The 14,319-nt window shown below is 52.7% G+C and overlaps 6 protein-coding genes across 6 annotated transcripts; 2 read left to right on the forward strand and 4 right to left on the reverse strand.

Moving 5' to 3' along the window:
* The first annotated feature begins 124 nt into the window (after positions 1-124).
* AUEXF2481DRAFT_41577 (uncharacterized protein) lies at positions 125-2,854 on the forward strand. Its single transcript, XM_013486883.1, has 2 exons — positions 125-2,408; positions 2,465-2,854. The coding sequence occupies exons 1-2, from the start codon at positions 220-222 to the stop codon at positions 2,550-2,552; spliced, it is 2,277 nt and encodes a 758-aa protein (XP_013342337.1). The 5' UTR covers positions 125-219; the 3' UTR covers positions 2,553-2,854.
* Positions 2,855-2,909: 55 nt separating this feature from the next.
* Positions 2,910-4,349, reverse strand: AUEXF2481DRAFT_30922 (uncharacterized protein; the record flags this gene model as incomplete). Its single annotated transcript, XM_013486827.1, has 2 exons — positions 2,910-4,057; positions 4,118-4,349. The coding sequence occupies 2 exons, from the start codon at positions 4,347-4,349 to the stop codon at positions 2,910-2,912; spliced, it is 1,380 nt and encodes a 459-aa protein (XP_013342281.1).
* A 281-nt stretch (positions 4,350-4,630) lies between these two features.
* On the reverse strand, positions 4,631-5,476 carry AUEXF2481DRAFT_30923 (uncharacterized protein; the record flags this gene model as incomplete). Its single annotated transcript, XM_013486828.1, has 1 exon — positions 4,631-5,476. One exon carries the CDS (start codon positions 5,474-5,476, stop codon positions 4,631-4,633), a length of 846 nt encoding a protein of 281 aa, XP_013342282.1.
* Positions 5,477-6,035: 559 nt separating this feature from the next.
* Positions 6,036-7,080, reverse strand: AUEXF2481DRAFT_67085 (uncharacterized protein; the record flags this gene model as incomplete). Its single annotated transcript, XM_013486917.1, has 2 exons — positions 6,036-6,257; positions 6,310-7,080. 2 exons carry the CDS (start codon positions 7,078-7,080, stop codon positions 6,036-6,038), a joined length of 993 nt encoding a protein of 330 aa, XP_013342371.1.
* Positions 7,081-8,840: 1,760 nt separating this feature from the next.
* AUEXF2481DRAFT_67030 (uncharacterized protein) lies at positions 8,841-10,456 on the reverse strand (the record flags this gene model as incomplete). The annotated part of the gene is made up of 3 exons (XM_013486912.1): positions 8,841-9,261; positions 9,313-9,343; positions 9,496-10,456. 3 exons carry the CDS (start codon positions 10,454-10,456, stop codon positions 8,841-8,843), a joined length of 1,413 nt encoding a protein of 470 aa, XP_013342366.1.
* A 1,578-nt stretch (positions 10,457-12,034) lies between these two features.
* AUEXF2481DRAFT_6426 (uncharacterized protein) lies at positions 12,035-13,900 on the forward strand (the record flags this gene model as incomplete). The annotated part of the gene is made up of 1 exon (XM_013486761.1): positions 12,035-13,900. The coding sequence occupies one exon, from the start codon at positions 12,035-12,037 to the stop codon at positions 13,898-13,900; it is 1,866 nt and encodes a 621-aa protein (XP_013342215.1).
* Positions 13,901-14,319: the final 419 nt, after the last annotated feature.

The following is a 14,319-nucleotide window of genomic DNA, read 5'->3' on the forward strand; positions in this document are numbered from 1 at the left end:
AAGCCAAAAGCCAACACGTACCTACGTCACCCCAAGCTTGTTCCGAAGAGCTTCAGCGGCCAGCCTCGTCACTGCCAGTCTGAGCCGAGAAGCAAACCTTGGCGTCTGTGCACCTGGAGTGATAAGGAAGCTTATCGCGAGCGGGCCCAAGAAAAGTGTCGCCGCTCTTTAATTGTGTTTCTCTACACGCCCTGTCGACGCCGCTGTAACACGCGCAAAATGGCAGACAACATCGACAAATCGCTCAATGGAGCTGGAACTACTGCTCCCGCTCAACCCAGCGTCAACCCTTTGAACCCTTCCGAGCCCTTGAAGCGTCCTGCCCCCGGCGACTCGACCGAACCCGCCAATCCACAGAGCGACATTCTTCCCTTCGACTCGGCCCTCACACGCGCCGAGAAAGTCGAGCGTCATGGCGATGAACAGCCCTCTAAGAGAGTCAAGCTAGAGCAGGACCCCGTCTTGGCCGCTGCAGACCTCAATCCGAGAACAAAGGGTGTCGCGCCCATCAAGAAGGAGTACCTGATCTCCAACCCTACATCCAACGGAAGACCTGAGCAGGTCTCGGAGGAGAACCCAGACGATGCCGCCGAAGGAAGCAAGCACGAATCTCAACAACAGTCCAAGGACAAGAAGCAAAAGAATCGTGGTCAAAATAAGGCTAGGACCTTTGGCAGCTCGCGCGACGCCCTTCAGCTGTGCAAGACCCGTGTACACTACAACGAGTTCTCACCTGCCGACTGTCCCTTCGGCGACAAGTGCAGAATGGAGCACGACCTCCGCAAGTACTTGGCCGAGGGCAAGCGCGAAGACCTGACTACCTTCAACACAAAGTGTCCCATCTTCGAGGTCAAGGGCAAGTGTAGTGCTGGCTGGAAGTGCCGCTTCGCCGGCTCGCACTCTACAGAGAGGGAGACTACCGATGGCCGCAAGGAACTTGTCTTGTTGGACAACGACAAGTCCGCAGGTCACGACGCCCAAGCAGAAGAGGACGAGGGCGTGGGAGTTGTGAACATTGTTACAATGGGTGCCAAGATCGAACTCAGAAAGAAGAAGACCAGCATGCCCAAATCCGAGGCCTACGTCAACTGGCTGGACAAGCGCCAAACTGAGATGAACAAATACTACGGAGCAAACAAGGCAGAGGAAGCACAAGCAGCAGAGGCCGAGAAGATGTCCCTTGAGGACCGTCGTGCCCAATTCACCGAATGCCCGGTTCGCGCTTCGGAAAAGCGTAGAATCTACTACGGTCCGGAGACTCCGGTTCTGGCTCCGCTAACCACACAAGGAAATCTCCCATTCAGACGTCTATGTGTCGGCCTGGGTGCTCAGGTTACTTGGTCCGAGATGGCCATGGGTCTGCCACTGATCCAAGGTGAAAAGGGTGAATGGGCTTTGGCCAAGGCACACGAGTCAGAGACTACTCCTCCCAAGTACCACCCCAAGTCTGTTGTCGCCGGCTACGATAACTCCAAGGACCTGAAGTTTGGTGTTCAAATTGCAGGCAACAAGCCATGGAACGTCCTCAAGACTACCGAGATTCTTACTGCTCTCTGCCCCAGCATTCGCGCCATCGACTTGAACTGTGGCTGTCCCATAGACCTTGTCTACCGTCAAGGTGCTGGCTCTGCACTCATGGACTCACCCGGAAAGCTCGAGAAGATCCTCCGCGGTATGAACGCCGTCTCCGGAGAAGTTCCCATCACTGTCAAGATTCGCATGGGTACCAAGGACAATCACCCTACCGCTGACAGGCTGGTGCAGCGTCTTGTGCTTGGAGGTGAAGAGGCTGCCGCCACTGGGGACGGCCCCTGTGGTGTTGCTGCCATCACCTTGCACGGACGAAGCCGTCAGCAAAGATACACTCGTCAAGCCAACTGGGAGTACATTGCAGAGTGCTCGGCCCTTGTCAACAGACTCAAGCAGAAGCAGGCAGAGGTAACTGACACCATCAGGGAGGCTGACGCTCGTGACATGACTGCTTCGAACAACGGTACACCTTACTTCTGCGGTAATGGCGACGTCTACTCACATGTCGACTACTTTGACGCTGTCAACAACGCCAATGTCGACTCTGCCATGATTGGTCGCGGTGCACTGATCAAGCCCTGGATCTTCGAGGAGATTCAGACGGGTCAATACCTCGATAAGAGTGCCACGGAGAGACTGCAATACATTGAACAATTCACACGCTTCGGTCTGGAGAACTGGGGATCTGATGAGATTGGTGTTGGAGTTACTCGTCGTTTCCTGCTCGAGTGGTTGAGCTTCAGTTGCAGATACATCCCTCTGGGACTGCTCGAACATTTGCCGCCTCAAATGAACGACAGACCTCCTGCCTATCGTGGTAGAAACGAGCTCGAGACGTTGCTCAGCAGCCCCAACTACAAGGACTGGATCAAGATCAGGCAAGTTTACCTCGTGACCTGCCAGCATACCACATGTTTGACTAACACAAGATCAGTGAAATGTTCCTGGGACCTGCACACAAGGATTTCCAGTTCCAGCCTAAGCACAAGAGCAACAGCTACGAGATTGAAGCCGAGGGTTAAGTGCTTGTATTGTAAAGCAAAGGTCTCATGTAAAATTGCCAGGTCAAACGTGGAGTTTGTACCGTGCGTCGACTATATACCCACAGTACAAGAAGAATCCCATCCAGTTAATGTTCATGTTCTATCATGGCTCATGAGACATGACCTGTCCAGGTGTAGATTTTTTACGCATAACACACATTACAATCACGATATGACCAAACCGTCGTAAGCTCTGGTCTTTGTGGTAGAGATCCTGATGTGGCGGTCGTAGAAATAATATGTTCATCGAGTTTGACCGTATGTTACTCTGCATACGCAAGAAGCTACTTTTTACACTTTCAATGGTACTCTTGAAGTCTAGAGTAGCACTCGAGATCAAAACCTGGGCTTGCTCGAAAGTGGTACCGGTGGGGTATCCGCCTGAAGTTCCCTCTTCTTTGGAGGCGGAGGAGGTGGTTTCTTTCCAGCAGCGGCATTTGGTGCAAATGATGAAGCGGCAGAAGCTACGGTCCCAGCATGCTGAGTGGCCAGATTCATGGCCCTGGGTGAAGCAGCAACGCGCGAGAAGCCTGATTGCAGAGCTTGGGCTTGGTGTGGAGAGGCACCAGAGGCGGAAGCAAAAGTGCCGGCATGTTGGACGGCCTGTTTCTGTACGGCAGGAGAGGAGGCAATATTTGCTGCGTGACTTCTGACAGTGGGCGAGTTGGCCAAACCGGCAAGGCGAGATTGGAGCTGAGGGTTGCTTGCTTGTTGCGAAACCATGTTTCCGAAGCGGGAGGACATGGCGTCTGAAGATTGTGGTAGCTGGTTTTGGGAGGAGTCCGAAGAAGACATCCTGGAGAAACGCGACTGCAGTTCGTTCATGGGAGAGAGTTGCGAAGGAGGCGGTCGTGAGTGGCTGGCTGGAGGGGGAGAAGCGCTGGCTCCAATGTCAAAGCCAGGCACATTGACACCTGCGCGTGCAAGCCTGCTGACGGCGGCTTGGTTTGGAGCAGGCACGTGTGGAGGGGCCTGAATGGCTTCGGAGTAGACGGGAGGAGGTGGTGGAGCATTCAAATCGGGACGCGAGTTCTGTCGCGGAGGGAGTCGAGGTGGTAATGCAGGTTGTTGTCTAGGTGGGGCAGTTGGAGGGGTGGGAGTCGAGCGAGGAGGTGGGAGTGGAGCGCGAGCAGCCGGAGACGGAGCAATGTTTCGCGGAGGGGGCCTGGCTTGGGAGGAGACGGAGGCGGGCGAGGCGTTGTCGAGTCGTCGTACCGGAGGCTTGGGCAAGTTTGCAGTCGAGAGACCGGTCGTATCGACTCGATAGGGACCTGGGGGAGGACGGGCTGCCTCTTCTTCTTCCTGCTGCGCGTGTTGCTGCATGTATTCTTGTTGCTGCACCATCTCCTTGGGCAGTGGGGCACCCAGGCCGCGCGTGGCAGCAGTGTTTGCCGGAGTAGAAGCATAGCTCGGACTCGATGCATTGCTGGCCGCCGCTTGACCATGGTAGTGCATGTGCTTGGGAGGAGGCGCGAACGAGGCAGCTGCGGCATCAATCGTCAGCACAGGCTCACAACCCCCCGTCTCGCTCTCGCGCTACTCACGATCTCTCAGAGCGGTCAGGGGCTGCGAGACATGGTTCTCTCGCGCTTCTATCCGCTCTCTTTCCGACTTGCTTGTACTGCCAGGTATCCTGTCGTTGATGCGCCCTGGGATTTTATCGTTGATTTTGGACCGCCATCCGCTACCTCCTCCTCCACTGCTGCTGCTGCTACTGTTGTCCTTGCCACCGCCGGGGTGCCATCCTCCTTTTGCAATGTTCCGCAGTCCAGACATGTTGTGTTTTGTGAGCCTTTGTCCGTATCTCCACTGAAGTCACTGAACAACTTTGTCTCGCCGTGCCATGCCATGCCCCGCTTACGTCAGCCCTCATGGCTGCATTCATACCATGCTCGACGTGATATATATATCTGCACTCTACCCATCAGCGGATAGACATGTCCGCTCTGTCCGCGTTACTTGATCTTGTCATTTGCTATTCGTCAGTCGGGGATATCTCTAGTTGAAAATGCCAACTCCAGGACGCCGCTCACATCTCGCTACCCCATACCCATGACTCAACCCACCACGCTTGACTTCCTCGCTACCGGTGACTGTGCTCCCACTTCTACACGCTTCCACATGCCCACGTGCATGATCTTCTCTTCCTCCCATTCTCCCATGCTCGAGTCCCTGATGAATCCGAATGAGGCCCAGTACTTCTCCAGATACGCCTGTGCATGTACCAACACGAGCCCTCTCCATACATCCTCCGCTTCGGCACCACCTCCTAGCTCGAGTCTACGCTGCTCCGCTGCTGCCGGTGACCTTGGTGGGAGGATCTTGTCTCCATTCTCCGATGCCCACGTCAAAGCGGCGTCAATGAGTAGGCGAGCAAGCCCAAGCTTTCTGAATGCTTCAAGGACAGAGAGTCGGCCCAACTTTATATATGCTTCCTTGCCGTCGTGCATATCAGTCTTGCTAAACCCACTCTGCATGTCTTGCGGCAAGCCTTCGTGGTTGTCAATCTTTTGACTTGATCCAGGCTCAGGGTGGGGAGGGTGAGGAGGAGGCACGAGTCTGATTGTACCAACAGGCAGTCTCATGGCGGTACTGCCTTTGCGACCCGGATTTTCCGCAGATGTCGCAGAGTCCTTGTCGACTCCGCCCATAGCTGTGTTACTGTCGCTGCTGGACGTGCCAACGGAGGCGTAAGCGACCCAGTGGAAGCTGCGGGCGTCGTCCATGTCGACCTCGTTCTCCAACGCGACGTTCTGCTCCTTGACAAAGACATCTTCGCGCACGCTCATGGCATCACGGAACACTTCTGGCACATCGGGCGACTGCGTTGTGTGTAGCGCGGCTGAATCGTATTTGGCGAGTGCGAGACCCGGAGGAGGCAGAAATGATATGAATTCCGACATGATCGATGCTGGACTTGATGACCATCCGAGGGCCAGATTTCTGGTTGACCGTGTCGACGTTGTGCAATGGGAGCGTGATTGCGGTGCTATCGTGTTTGACGTCGTGGGGGGCTCCTTCTTGTTTCGCCGTGTCTATTGCGTGCAGGAGAGCTTGCAAGTGGGAGACTGGTAGAAACAGCGCCTCAACAGAACAGTCTTGTCGTTTTCATCTTTGAATGCCAAGATAACCATGTCAACAGCAACCTTGCAACGATCAGAAAGCCACTCGGCCGCAATCATAGCGGTAAGGGCTGCGGCGGCTTCCAACTCCTAATGCTGTGGGTTTCGTCACTCGGAGATGACGCACATCATGAATCGTCGTCCGTGCACAAGCCATTCGTTGCTCGAGGCTCGACTCTTTCACCATGATGGTACTGTAGACCACTCCCATCTTGTCCAGCTCGTTGCGACGTGATCAAGCTGTGGATATGCTCATGAAACATCCGTGGTATGGGGGTTTGATCATTACTCTATTAACATGTCATTCTATCTAGATTACTTGTCGTCAGTTGGATATCATTTAGTCCTCGCATTCCCATTCATCGCCGTCCCCCTCGCCTGCTGTACCGTTGTACATGGCGGCAAACCCGAGTGACGCCGAGCCTCCAACTTCAGAAAAGACCATGAACTGGGACTTGAGGAAAATGTCGCCCAAAATGCTAAAGCTCAGTCCCGTGTTCTGCTGCAGACCTCCAAAGCAGGTGGTGTATGAGATCTGAGCGTAGTTCATGTAGCTGCCGGGCTGTATCCTTCGTTAGTGAAATGATCGCAAACGTGAGAAACATGATACACACCACTGTAAATTTGCTGCCTCCGACTACCAGCTTGAAGTCAGGCAACCCAGAGCTGCAAGGATAAGTGTAACCACCTTGATTCGTGTCGTATCCAGACCCACTGACTTGGCTCCAGTACGCAGTCACGACGCTCGAGGGAAGATACATGAGCGAAGTGCCAGTGTCAGCAATGGCAACAATGGAAGAGCTGACGCTAGAAGAAGAACCAATTTGATATCCATCACTGGTGAATTGCCAGAACCCGCTGGCGCTATTCACATCAACGTAGGTAATTTTGCCAGAGTACTTGGAAGAGTCGATGTAACCAAAATCGTAAGTGCCTGGAGAACCTTTCTTCAGATTGGCGGTCCAGAGAGGCAGCGCTAGTGAGCTCTTGACCGTGTCGAAGAAAGTCTTCTGCTGGCTGGGCGAGACAGTATTGATGTTGCTAAACGACAGGCCAACAAGCCCATCGTTGTTGACATCCTTGAGGAAAGAACTCGAGACTGACGTCGCCGCCTCTACGGCCTGAGATGTTGCTGTCACACTCCCGATTATGACCTTGTCTGCGTAGACATTGCCACTTGCGCTGGAGCCGTCGCCATACTTGATCGACCAAGTGTTGCCGACTAGTAGTTGCGATGTTGAACTCTTGGTAGGATCGTATATCGAGTGCCCACTTTGCTGCGAACTTGGTTGCAGTGTGGAGTAAACCCAAAGGTCTGCACTGCCACTGTCGAAGTTCAAGTTGAGGGTTTGTCCACCAACAGAAACAGGACATAGGTAGGACATATCATACTGATGTCAAGGTCAGCGTTGACACTAAGATACATGTTTGGAGTTGCGTACATTCTGTGGCGTTGCTTGAACGGTTCCGGCTTGGATTGCTGCTGCAGCTGCTTTGAGCTCGACAGGAGGTGAACCGGAGAACTTAGCATAGGTCTGCAACATTGACAACGCAGGAGCCTGCATCTGTTGCTTCTTCGCCAGGACCTGCTCGACGGAGAAAGTTTTTTTGCCCTTGATGTCTGCAATGGACACGGTCTTTTTGCCTGTGACATCGACCGGCGATGTCAAAGCCGAGGAAATGAGGCATGCCACCAGGGCATAGCTTGAAGTAAAGTACATATTGAGAGTATGGGTTCGACACGGGCAAGAAGATGGACTCTTTGCTCGCAGACGAGAAGTTGCTTACTTGAAATCTGCCTAGGGCGCTTCAATGGATATATGCTTTATATCGACCTGGGTCGATACAGTGGTCGATGGCTTGCGTTGCCAGTGTCTGGCTGGCCAACGGGTACGACTCAACCGCTGTTGCCAATCGGTCTTCGACCGGCCGTTGGTGCTGGGTTTGGTTTATGAACCATCCTGATGAGGGTTACCATGCAATCTTGCCTAGCAGACACCCAGATCTGGATTGCTGTAATTTTTCGGGTCGAGTCCGAGTTGACTCAGTTGTGGCAAATCACCTAAAACCTAGGCATTCGATTGCAGTCAAATCATGATCACGTTAGGCTATTGCCCATGCCGTTGTCTTTGCCGACCGTTCAGAACGGTTGCCCCTCGAAATCCGAGATTTCTCTCCCTTCTGGGGTTGCCATGTAATCGATATTGCGTAGCATGGTTTATCGAAGGTCAGAGAGTAGTACGAATGCATAGTTTGCAAGAAACAATGACTTTGCGCCGAGGGCGTAGAGCTTGGTTGAAACCTAGTATGGAAGTTCACTGAATGTGGCCCTCGAGGTATGGTCGTGTGCAAAGTGAAGCCATGTCTACGCCATAACGGACTATGCACTTTTCGTAGTAGATCGAGTCTCTAAACATGTTGTTGTCACCTCCCCACCAGGAGCTGACGGTGAGCCATGCAATAAGACCACAGCGGCTCGAAAGTGCGACTTCCGATGTTAGCGGTGCCCTACTGAGACACTGCCAACGTTGACCTCTGCGCCATGACATCGTGCGCAGCAGATAGCTAGCAAAGCGACAAGCGATAATGTTGCTAGGTATGTTTGGTGTAGACACAGGATCAGGAGACTGTATATATGCTTCAAAGAAGTCCGACTTGCAGGTGTAGAAAAAGAAGTCAATCGTACAGCTGTGCACTATCAATTTCCAGATTCCTTCTCGCATGGCCCAGCGGCATCGAAGGTATCAGCGAGAGGACATCGTACCGCGGCGGCACGAAAAATATGTATGTACCTATAGGTTGTCTGGGTTTAACGGACACATTGATGCAAATGTTCAACGACTTCCAGCACGTGCATGTGAGACACGAAGAGGTACGGCAGAAACGGCCGCTGGAAATTGTCTGAGAAACACATGGTCGCGGTTGGGCCATAGAGAAAGTTAAAGTCTAGCTCGACCTGTGATTCAGTGGTACAAAGGAGATCGTGATTATCATAACCAATTCTTGTGTCCCAAGAGACACCTAGTCAACATCTTTACTAGAGAGCGTGAGCGGGTAACCACGGGCAAGCAGCTGTCACCCTCAGACTGAACCGTCGCTCTGGGAGCTCAGACCACAGATAGCAGCCATGCATGGCGTGCAACTATCAGAGCTCCTTCTTCAGAAAGTGTTCCGCTCTATGTTCGGTTTCATAGTCACTGTGTACGTAGGCTCTTTCGACATCCGGGAGGCTCTCGAGCTTGTTTTGCAGATCCTCTGCAATGTCGTGAGTCTCCTTGAGCGTCATGTCCGGATGAAGAACGATGTCCACTTCTACAGTGATTCTAGGGCCAGAGTACCAAGCCCTTACGGTGTCAAGACCGACGATATCCGGACTGTGCGTCATTGAAATGTAGGTCAGAAGCTGCAGCGTAGGAACTGGAGCTGTAACACCGATCAACAACTGGAACTCAGAGTAAGCGGTGCGAAGCCACAAGAAAGCGACCAGGCATGAGAGCGCAATTGCTCCTGCGGGATCGATCTGCCAAGCGAGCTTGCTGCCTCCAACAGAGGTCAAGACACCAAATCTGACATACTGTTAGTGAGAATAGCGAATGGAGGCGAACCTCAATACATACCCGTTGATGAACAAGTCATTCCTGTGATCTGCTTGCTGTCAGCATAATTTCAGGACGAAACAAAAGCAAGATATCGCAAGTAGCGTTGTAGACAGTACTTCTTCACAAGCGTTTACATCCTGAACACCACAAAATCACAGGCTTTCTCAACGCAAAATCTCATCCTAGCTTCTGTGTACGTACCTTCCCACAAAATGCGGATCGAGGAGTACTTGTTCCTTAGAGACCAGCAGTATATGAAGAGCGCAAGCTTGGTAGCAAAGGCAATGCATACGGCGAGGACGGCGGGCAGATGGAATCGTTTCGTCTCCGAGTTCGAACCCTCTGCGAGCTCCATGACGGAGAGGACAATCAGAATGAAGGAAACGCTACACATCAAGAAACAGAAACAAATATTGCCAGCTGTTTCTATCCGAGCCTTTCCGGCAGGGAACTTGCGAGGGTCGACGCGGTTGACAGCCCGATTGCACAGAATCAGAGTGAGATTGGACAGGGGATCAAAGATGGCATCAGCCATGGTGGTGAAGAGCGAGAGGGAGCCGGAGGAGATGGCGCCGTACAACTGCAGGCCGGCCAGGAGGATGTTGGCAGCAAACGAGCCATAGACGGCGATCTTGTACTGTAGATGGTCGGCACCGGCTTCTTCCTTGGCCTCTCTCCTATGGTCGTCGACTGGTTTGAGCATTCTCTCGATAGCATCATTTTGGCCTTCGTAAAAGCCTCGGACTCTGCGCGATTGGACAGCATCCTTGGTTTGAGCGATAGGTGCACACAGGCGGTCTGTAGCACCTTGGCGTCTTCTGGAGGTGTTTGCCCGAATGGCATCCAATTGTTCCGTGGTCTTGAGACGACTGTGGAGGTTCAGTGGATCATTGTCGGCAGTATAGCTCGGAAGCGGTCTGCCTTCGACGTCCTGGGCTTCGCTGGTGCTGCGGGCATAGATGGGACGCGAGACAGGGTCGTGCGCCTCGGCGAGCTCGTAGGATGTGGAAGCACCGGGCTTGGTCTGTGGCAATGGGAGGACAGGAAGTACACCATCTGGAAGTTGGGAAATCCGGGTCGATGGTTCGGGATGTGCGTGGAACGGACTGGGTCGAAGAGAGATGGCTCGGTGGAGATCGGGGTCCGAACCGTGGTGTGACATGGTGGCTGGCGATGGCGCGAGCTGTCTCTACACGAGATGGTATGCTTCGGAGCAGATCGGGCAGCTGCGAGCGGTAGTCCGTATATGATACCGCAAACAGATCGAGTCGTGGCAGAAACAGATTGAAAAGTCGATGGCGAGTTCGCAAAGACGATAGATAACACACGGTTGCCTGCGAAGGCTGTGTAGCGGTTACACCTACGTACTACTCAGTCTGCACAGCCACACGGCCACTCGGTTCTACTTTGTTGCCGAGCGCCAAGTTCTGCTTTCCCTTTTCGTCAACGTCGAAATTGGGACTTGCACCTTGTCTCCACTCGCCTTCATGTGCATGAATCTACGGGAAAGGACTTTTCCTTGTTGCACCGGCAGTTGGACTTGTGACATATCAAGTGGCGATTATCTGTGCAATCCGTTCGAGAGCCAATCTGCGCCTATCGCTCCCATCGTCTCCTCGTCTCTCCGACCCTATCTTAGAGAATAAACATCAGCATGGGCTCCAAGTCAGCCTAGCAACTGACATGGCGTGAGAACGGACGCTGCACGCTTGGCTCTAATTTAAGTGACGCACACGAATAGCTCTTGGACGACGAAAGGAGCCCTGATCGATTTGGTGCAACCTAGCGGCCATCAACAATAATTCATGTGGCGAGGGCCGTGATTGAACAAGAATCAGATAGAATATGCCAGCCCCCTTTGCCGCAGCCGACTAGACTTGGTAGGCGAGGGCACAAGAGTCGAATACTCTATACGTCCGAGATAAACTGCAAGAGCCGCAGAGAGCAATCGGGCCATGCTCCAAGAACAGATAAATAGATCAGTCCAAGATGAAACACGTCTGCAGGAACCCGGTGGCGCCTTGGTACTGCATCAGGCCAATAACCGTTGCGTCCCTAGCGCCAGGAGGTCAATCTGGGTATGTGTGTTTATGTAGGCGAACCTCCACCTCCACATCGTTTTCTTTGACAAACACTGTCTCTTGTTGTTGCACTCGCCGGGATTCGAAGATACCTAACTTGCTTCACTCCTTCACTCACTCGCACTCACTTACACTCGCTTCTTTGTGGACACCCAGAACAAGCTTAAAGTTACTCCACCACGCGCCAAAGCCTGCCGCATTCCTGAATCTACCCCTGTCGTGCATACAACATCAATCTTGCTTCACTGCTTCGGACTTGCCACACAAGCAAACGACACGCACTTCACTTCTCCTTGTGCCCTTCGCAAAGGCATGTCACAATAGCCATTGTCGGCCTATTGTTCGGCCTCGCATTATTCAACGACGATCGCATCTTCTTGACATTTGCGAGCTAATACGCATCTTCTCTCTGGCTTGTTGATCAACCTCGCCAACATACATCGCATCAGCCTGAGCATTTGAACTACAAGGAAGCCACAAACTCCGCCTCGCCTCTACAAAGCCGGTTCTTTGTATCCATTTTCCGGATTTGATTATAGCGACACCTCCAATTCCTTCTTTGTCCTTCTATACAGGCTTGTTCCCTCACTGCGCCGGTCGCCATGCATTCTCACCATTCGCATTCCCACCTGCACATTGCCCTTGATCGCGTTGCGGAGATGGCTGTCGCTCCACGAGGGCTCACTAGTGAGCTCAATGCACTCGCCAATGCTACTGTCCAGGAGTTATCGCCCTATGCCCACGGACTTTCGGGCGTAGACCAGACTGCAAATTACCTTTTCGCCGCCGTCCTCTGTGTGTCTCTCGGCGGATTGTGCGTGCTAACTTTATTGTTCCGATGGGCCAACATGGGTAACGCGCACATCCGACATCTTCTTACCATGAGCAACCCGAATAGGCAAGTCTATTGGGCCCGAAATCACACTTCAATATGGCCTAAAATCAAGAAACACCTACTCTACGCCCCACTGGGTCGCAACCGCCACAACAAGGAGATCCAGCTTTCATCGGCAATCAGCATTGGAACCCTCCCGTCACGCTTCCACACTCTTCTACTGACAGTCTACTTGTTTTCTAACATTGCCTACTGCCTGGTCCTGCACTGGGGCACTGAAGATCGTGCAGCCGTCATCGCTGAACTTCGCGGTCGCAGTGGTGAGCTCGCTGCGCTGAACATCATCCCAACCATGCTTTTCGCCATGCGCAACAACCCCTTAATCCCTCTGCTCAGAGTTTCCTACGATACATTCAACCTGCTCCACAGATGGTGTGCTAGAGTATGCGCAATCGAGAGCATTGTTCACACCATGTGTTATCTCGTCAATGTCATCGATTCCGTCGGCTACGATGGACTCAAGGAAAATCTGACCATTCCAAGTTACGCATGGGGCATGGTCGGCACTTGCACCTTCATTGCCATCATCCTCCAGGCTTTCTCACCTTTGCGTCACGCTTTCTACGAAACCTTTCTCAACTTGCACCGTGTTCTGGTCATGCTAGGTCTGATTGGCATTCATCTGCATCTCGAAAAGCACCATCTTCCTCAGACGCCTTACATCAAGTTCGTCATCATACTATGGGGACTAGAATGGTTCACACGTTTCCTACGTGTTGCCTACTACAATTTCAGCTTGAAGTCCGGCATGTCTAGAGCCCAGGTCGAAGCGCTTCCTGGTGAGGCATGTCGTGTCACCTTCGAGCTTCCCAGGTCCTGGAATTACGTTCCTGGATCGCATGTCCATGTATACTTTCCAACGGTCGGCATGTGGGCATCGCATCCTTTCTCGGTCGCTTGGGCAGAAACCAAACCGAGAAGCGCACCGCTTGAGATTGAGATGGAAAAGTTGCCATCCTGGAATATGCCCAAGCATCAATCTGTCATTTCGCATTACAAGACGCAAATTTCAGACAGTGATGGACCTGAAGTCACGCATGTGAGTCTGGTCATCCGTGCCAGATCGGGTATGACGCGCAAATTGTACGAGAAGGCATGCGCGTCACCCAGTGGAATAATCACTCTTCCTGGTGCTATGGAAGGGCCGTATGGTGGACACGAAAAACTAGCATCTTACGGCACAGCAGTATTGTTCGCTGGAGGTGTTGGCATTACACATTGCGTCGGATATGTGCATCGCCTATTGACACAATACTCTCAAGGGACGTGCTCGACACGTCGAATCCTCCTCGTTTGGTCGGTGCCCACTACCGAAGCGCTCGAATGGGCACGACCATGGATGGATCAGATTCTCAAGATGGAGGGACGCAAGGAGGTGCTACGTGTGCAGCTCTTCGTCACCAAGCCTCGAAATCAAAACGAAGTCAACAGTCGAACAGGCACAGTGCAGATGTTCCCTGGGCGCTGCAACCCTTCGACGGTGCTGGAAAAAGAAGCAGCGGAACAAGTTGGAGCGATGGGCGTTGTCGTCTGCGGGCCTGGGGCATTTGCAGACAGCGTACGAGCGGCAGTGCGGAAAAAGGTCGATGTCAGCAACATTACGTTCCACGAAGAGGCCTTCACGTATTGAGGCGGAAGATTTTGAGTTTTCTTGTTTCTCTGTTCGATACCTTTATCTTCTCAGCGAGTTCATGATGAGCATTTGCGGAGCGTTTTGACGGTGGTACATAGACAAAGATGTGCAAGGTAGCACACATTCTAATCTGCATACAATTTGGTCGAGCAACAGATGCAATGTCAGGAGTCTGTGTGACAACAAGTAGTACCGTGATGACTTGTCGACAGGCACAAGGATGAAACATGGTTGCGGTGCAAAATGGACAAGCGAGATTCCCGGCAATCTTGAAACATTGGCGGTAAGCAGGTACGGCAGTCGTAGCGATAGCCGGTAGTCAATGCAGGCAAGTCGTACCTATGTTGGAGGTGATGGATGTCGGATAGACGTTGATTGCTTGGCAGAGCACCCACATGGATCGCGTCCTGTGTCAA

Source organism: Aureobasidium subglaciale, assembly GCF_000721755.1.
Source record: "Aureobasidium subglaciale EXF-2481 unplaced genomic scaffold scaffold_15, whole genome shotgun sequence".
Taxonomy (NCBI): domain Eukaryota; kingdom Fungi; phylum Ascomycota; class Dothideomycetes; order Dothideales; family Saccotheciaceae; genus Aureobasidium; species Aureobasidium subglaciale.

Excerpts from the sequence above, each read along its gene's own strand:
- AUEXF2481DRAFT_41577 (XM_013486883.1), top strand. The coding sequence starts at position 220 with ATGGCAGACAACATCGACAAATCGCTCAATGGAGCTGGAACTACTGCT. Across the intron at positions 2,409-2,464 it reads AAGGACTGGATCAAGATCAG|TGAAATGTTCCTGGGACCTG; the intron begins GCAAGTTTACCT and ends ACACAAGATCAG.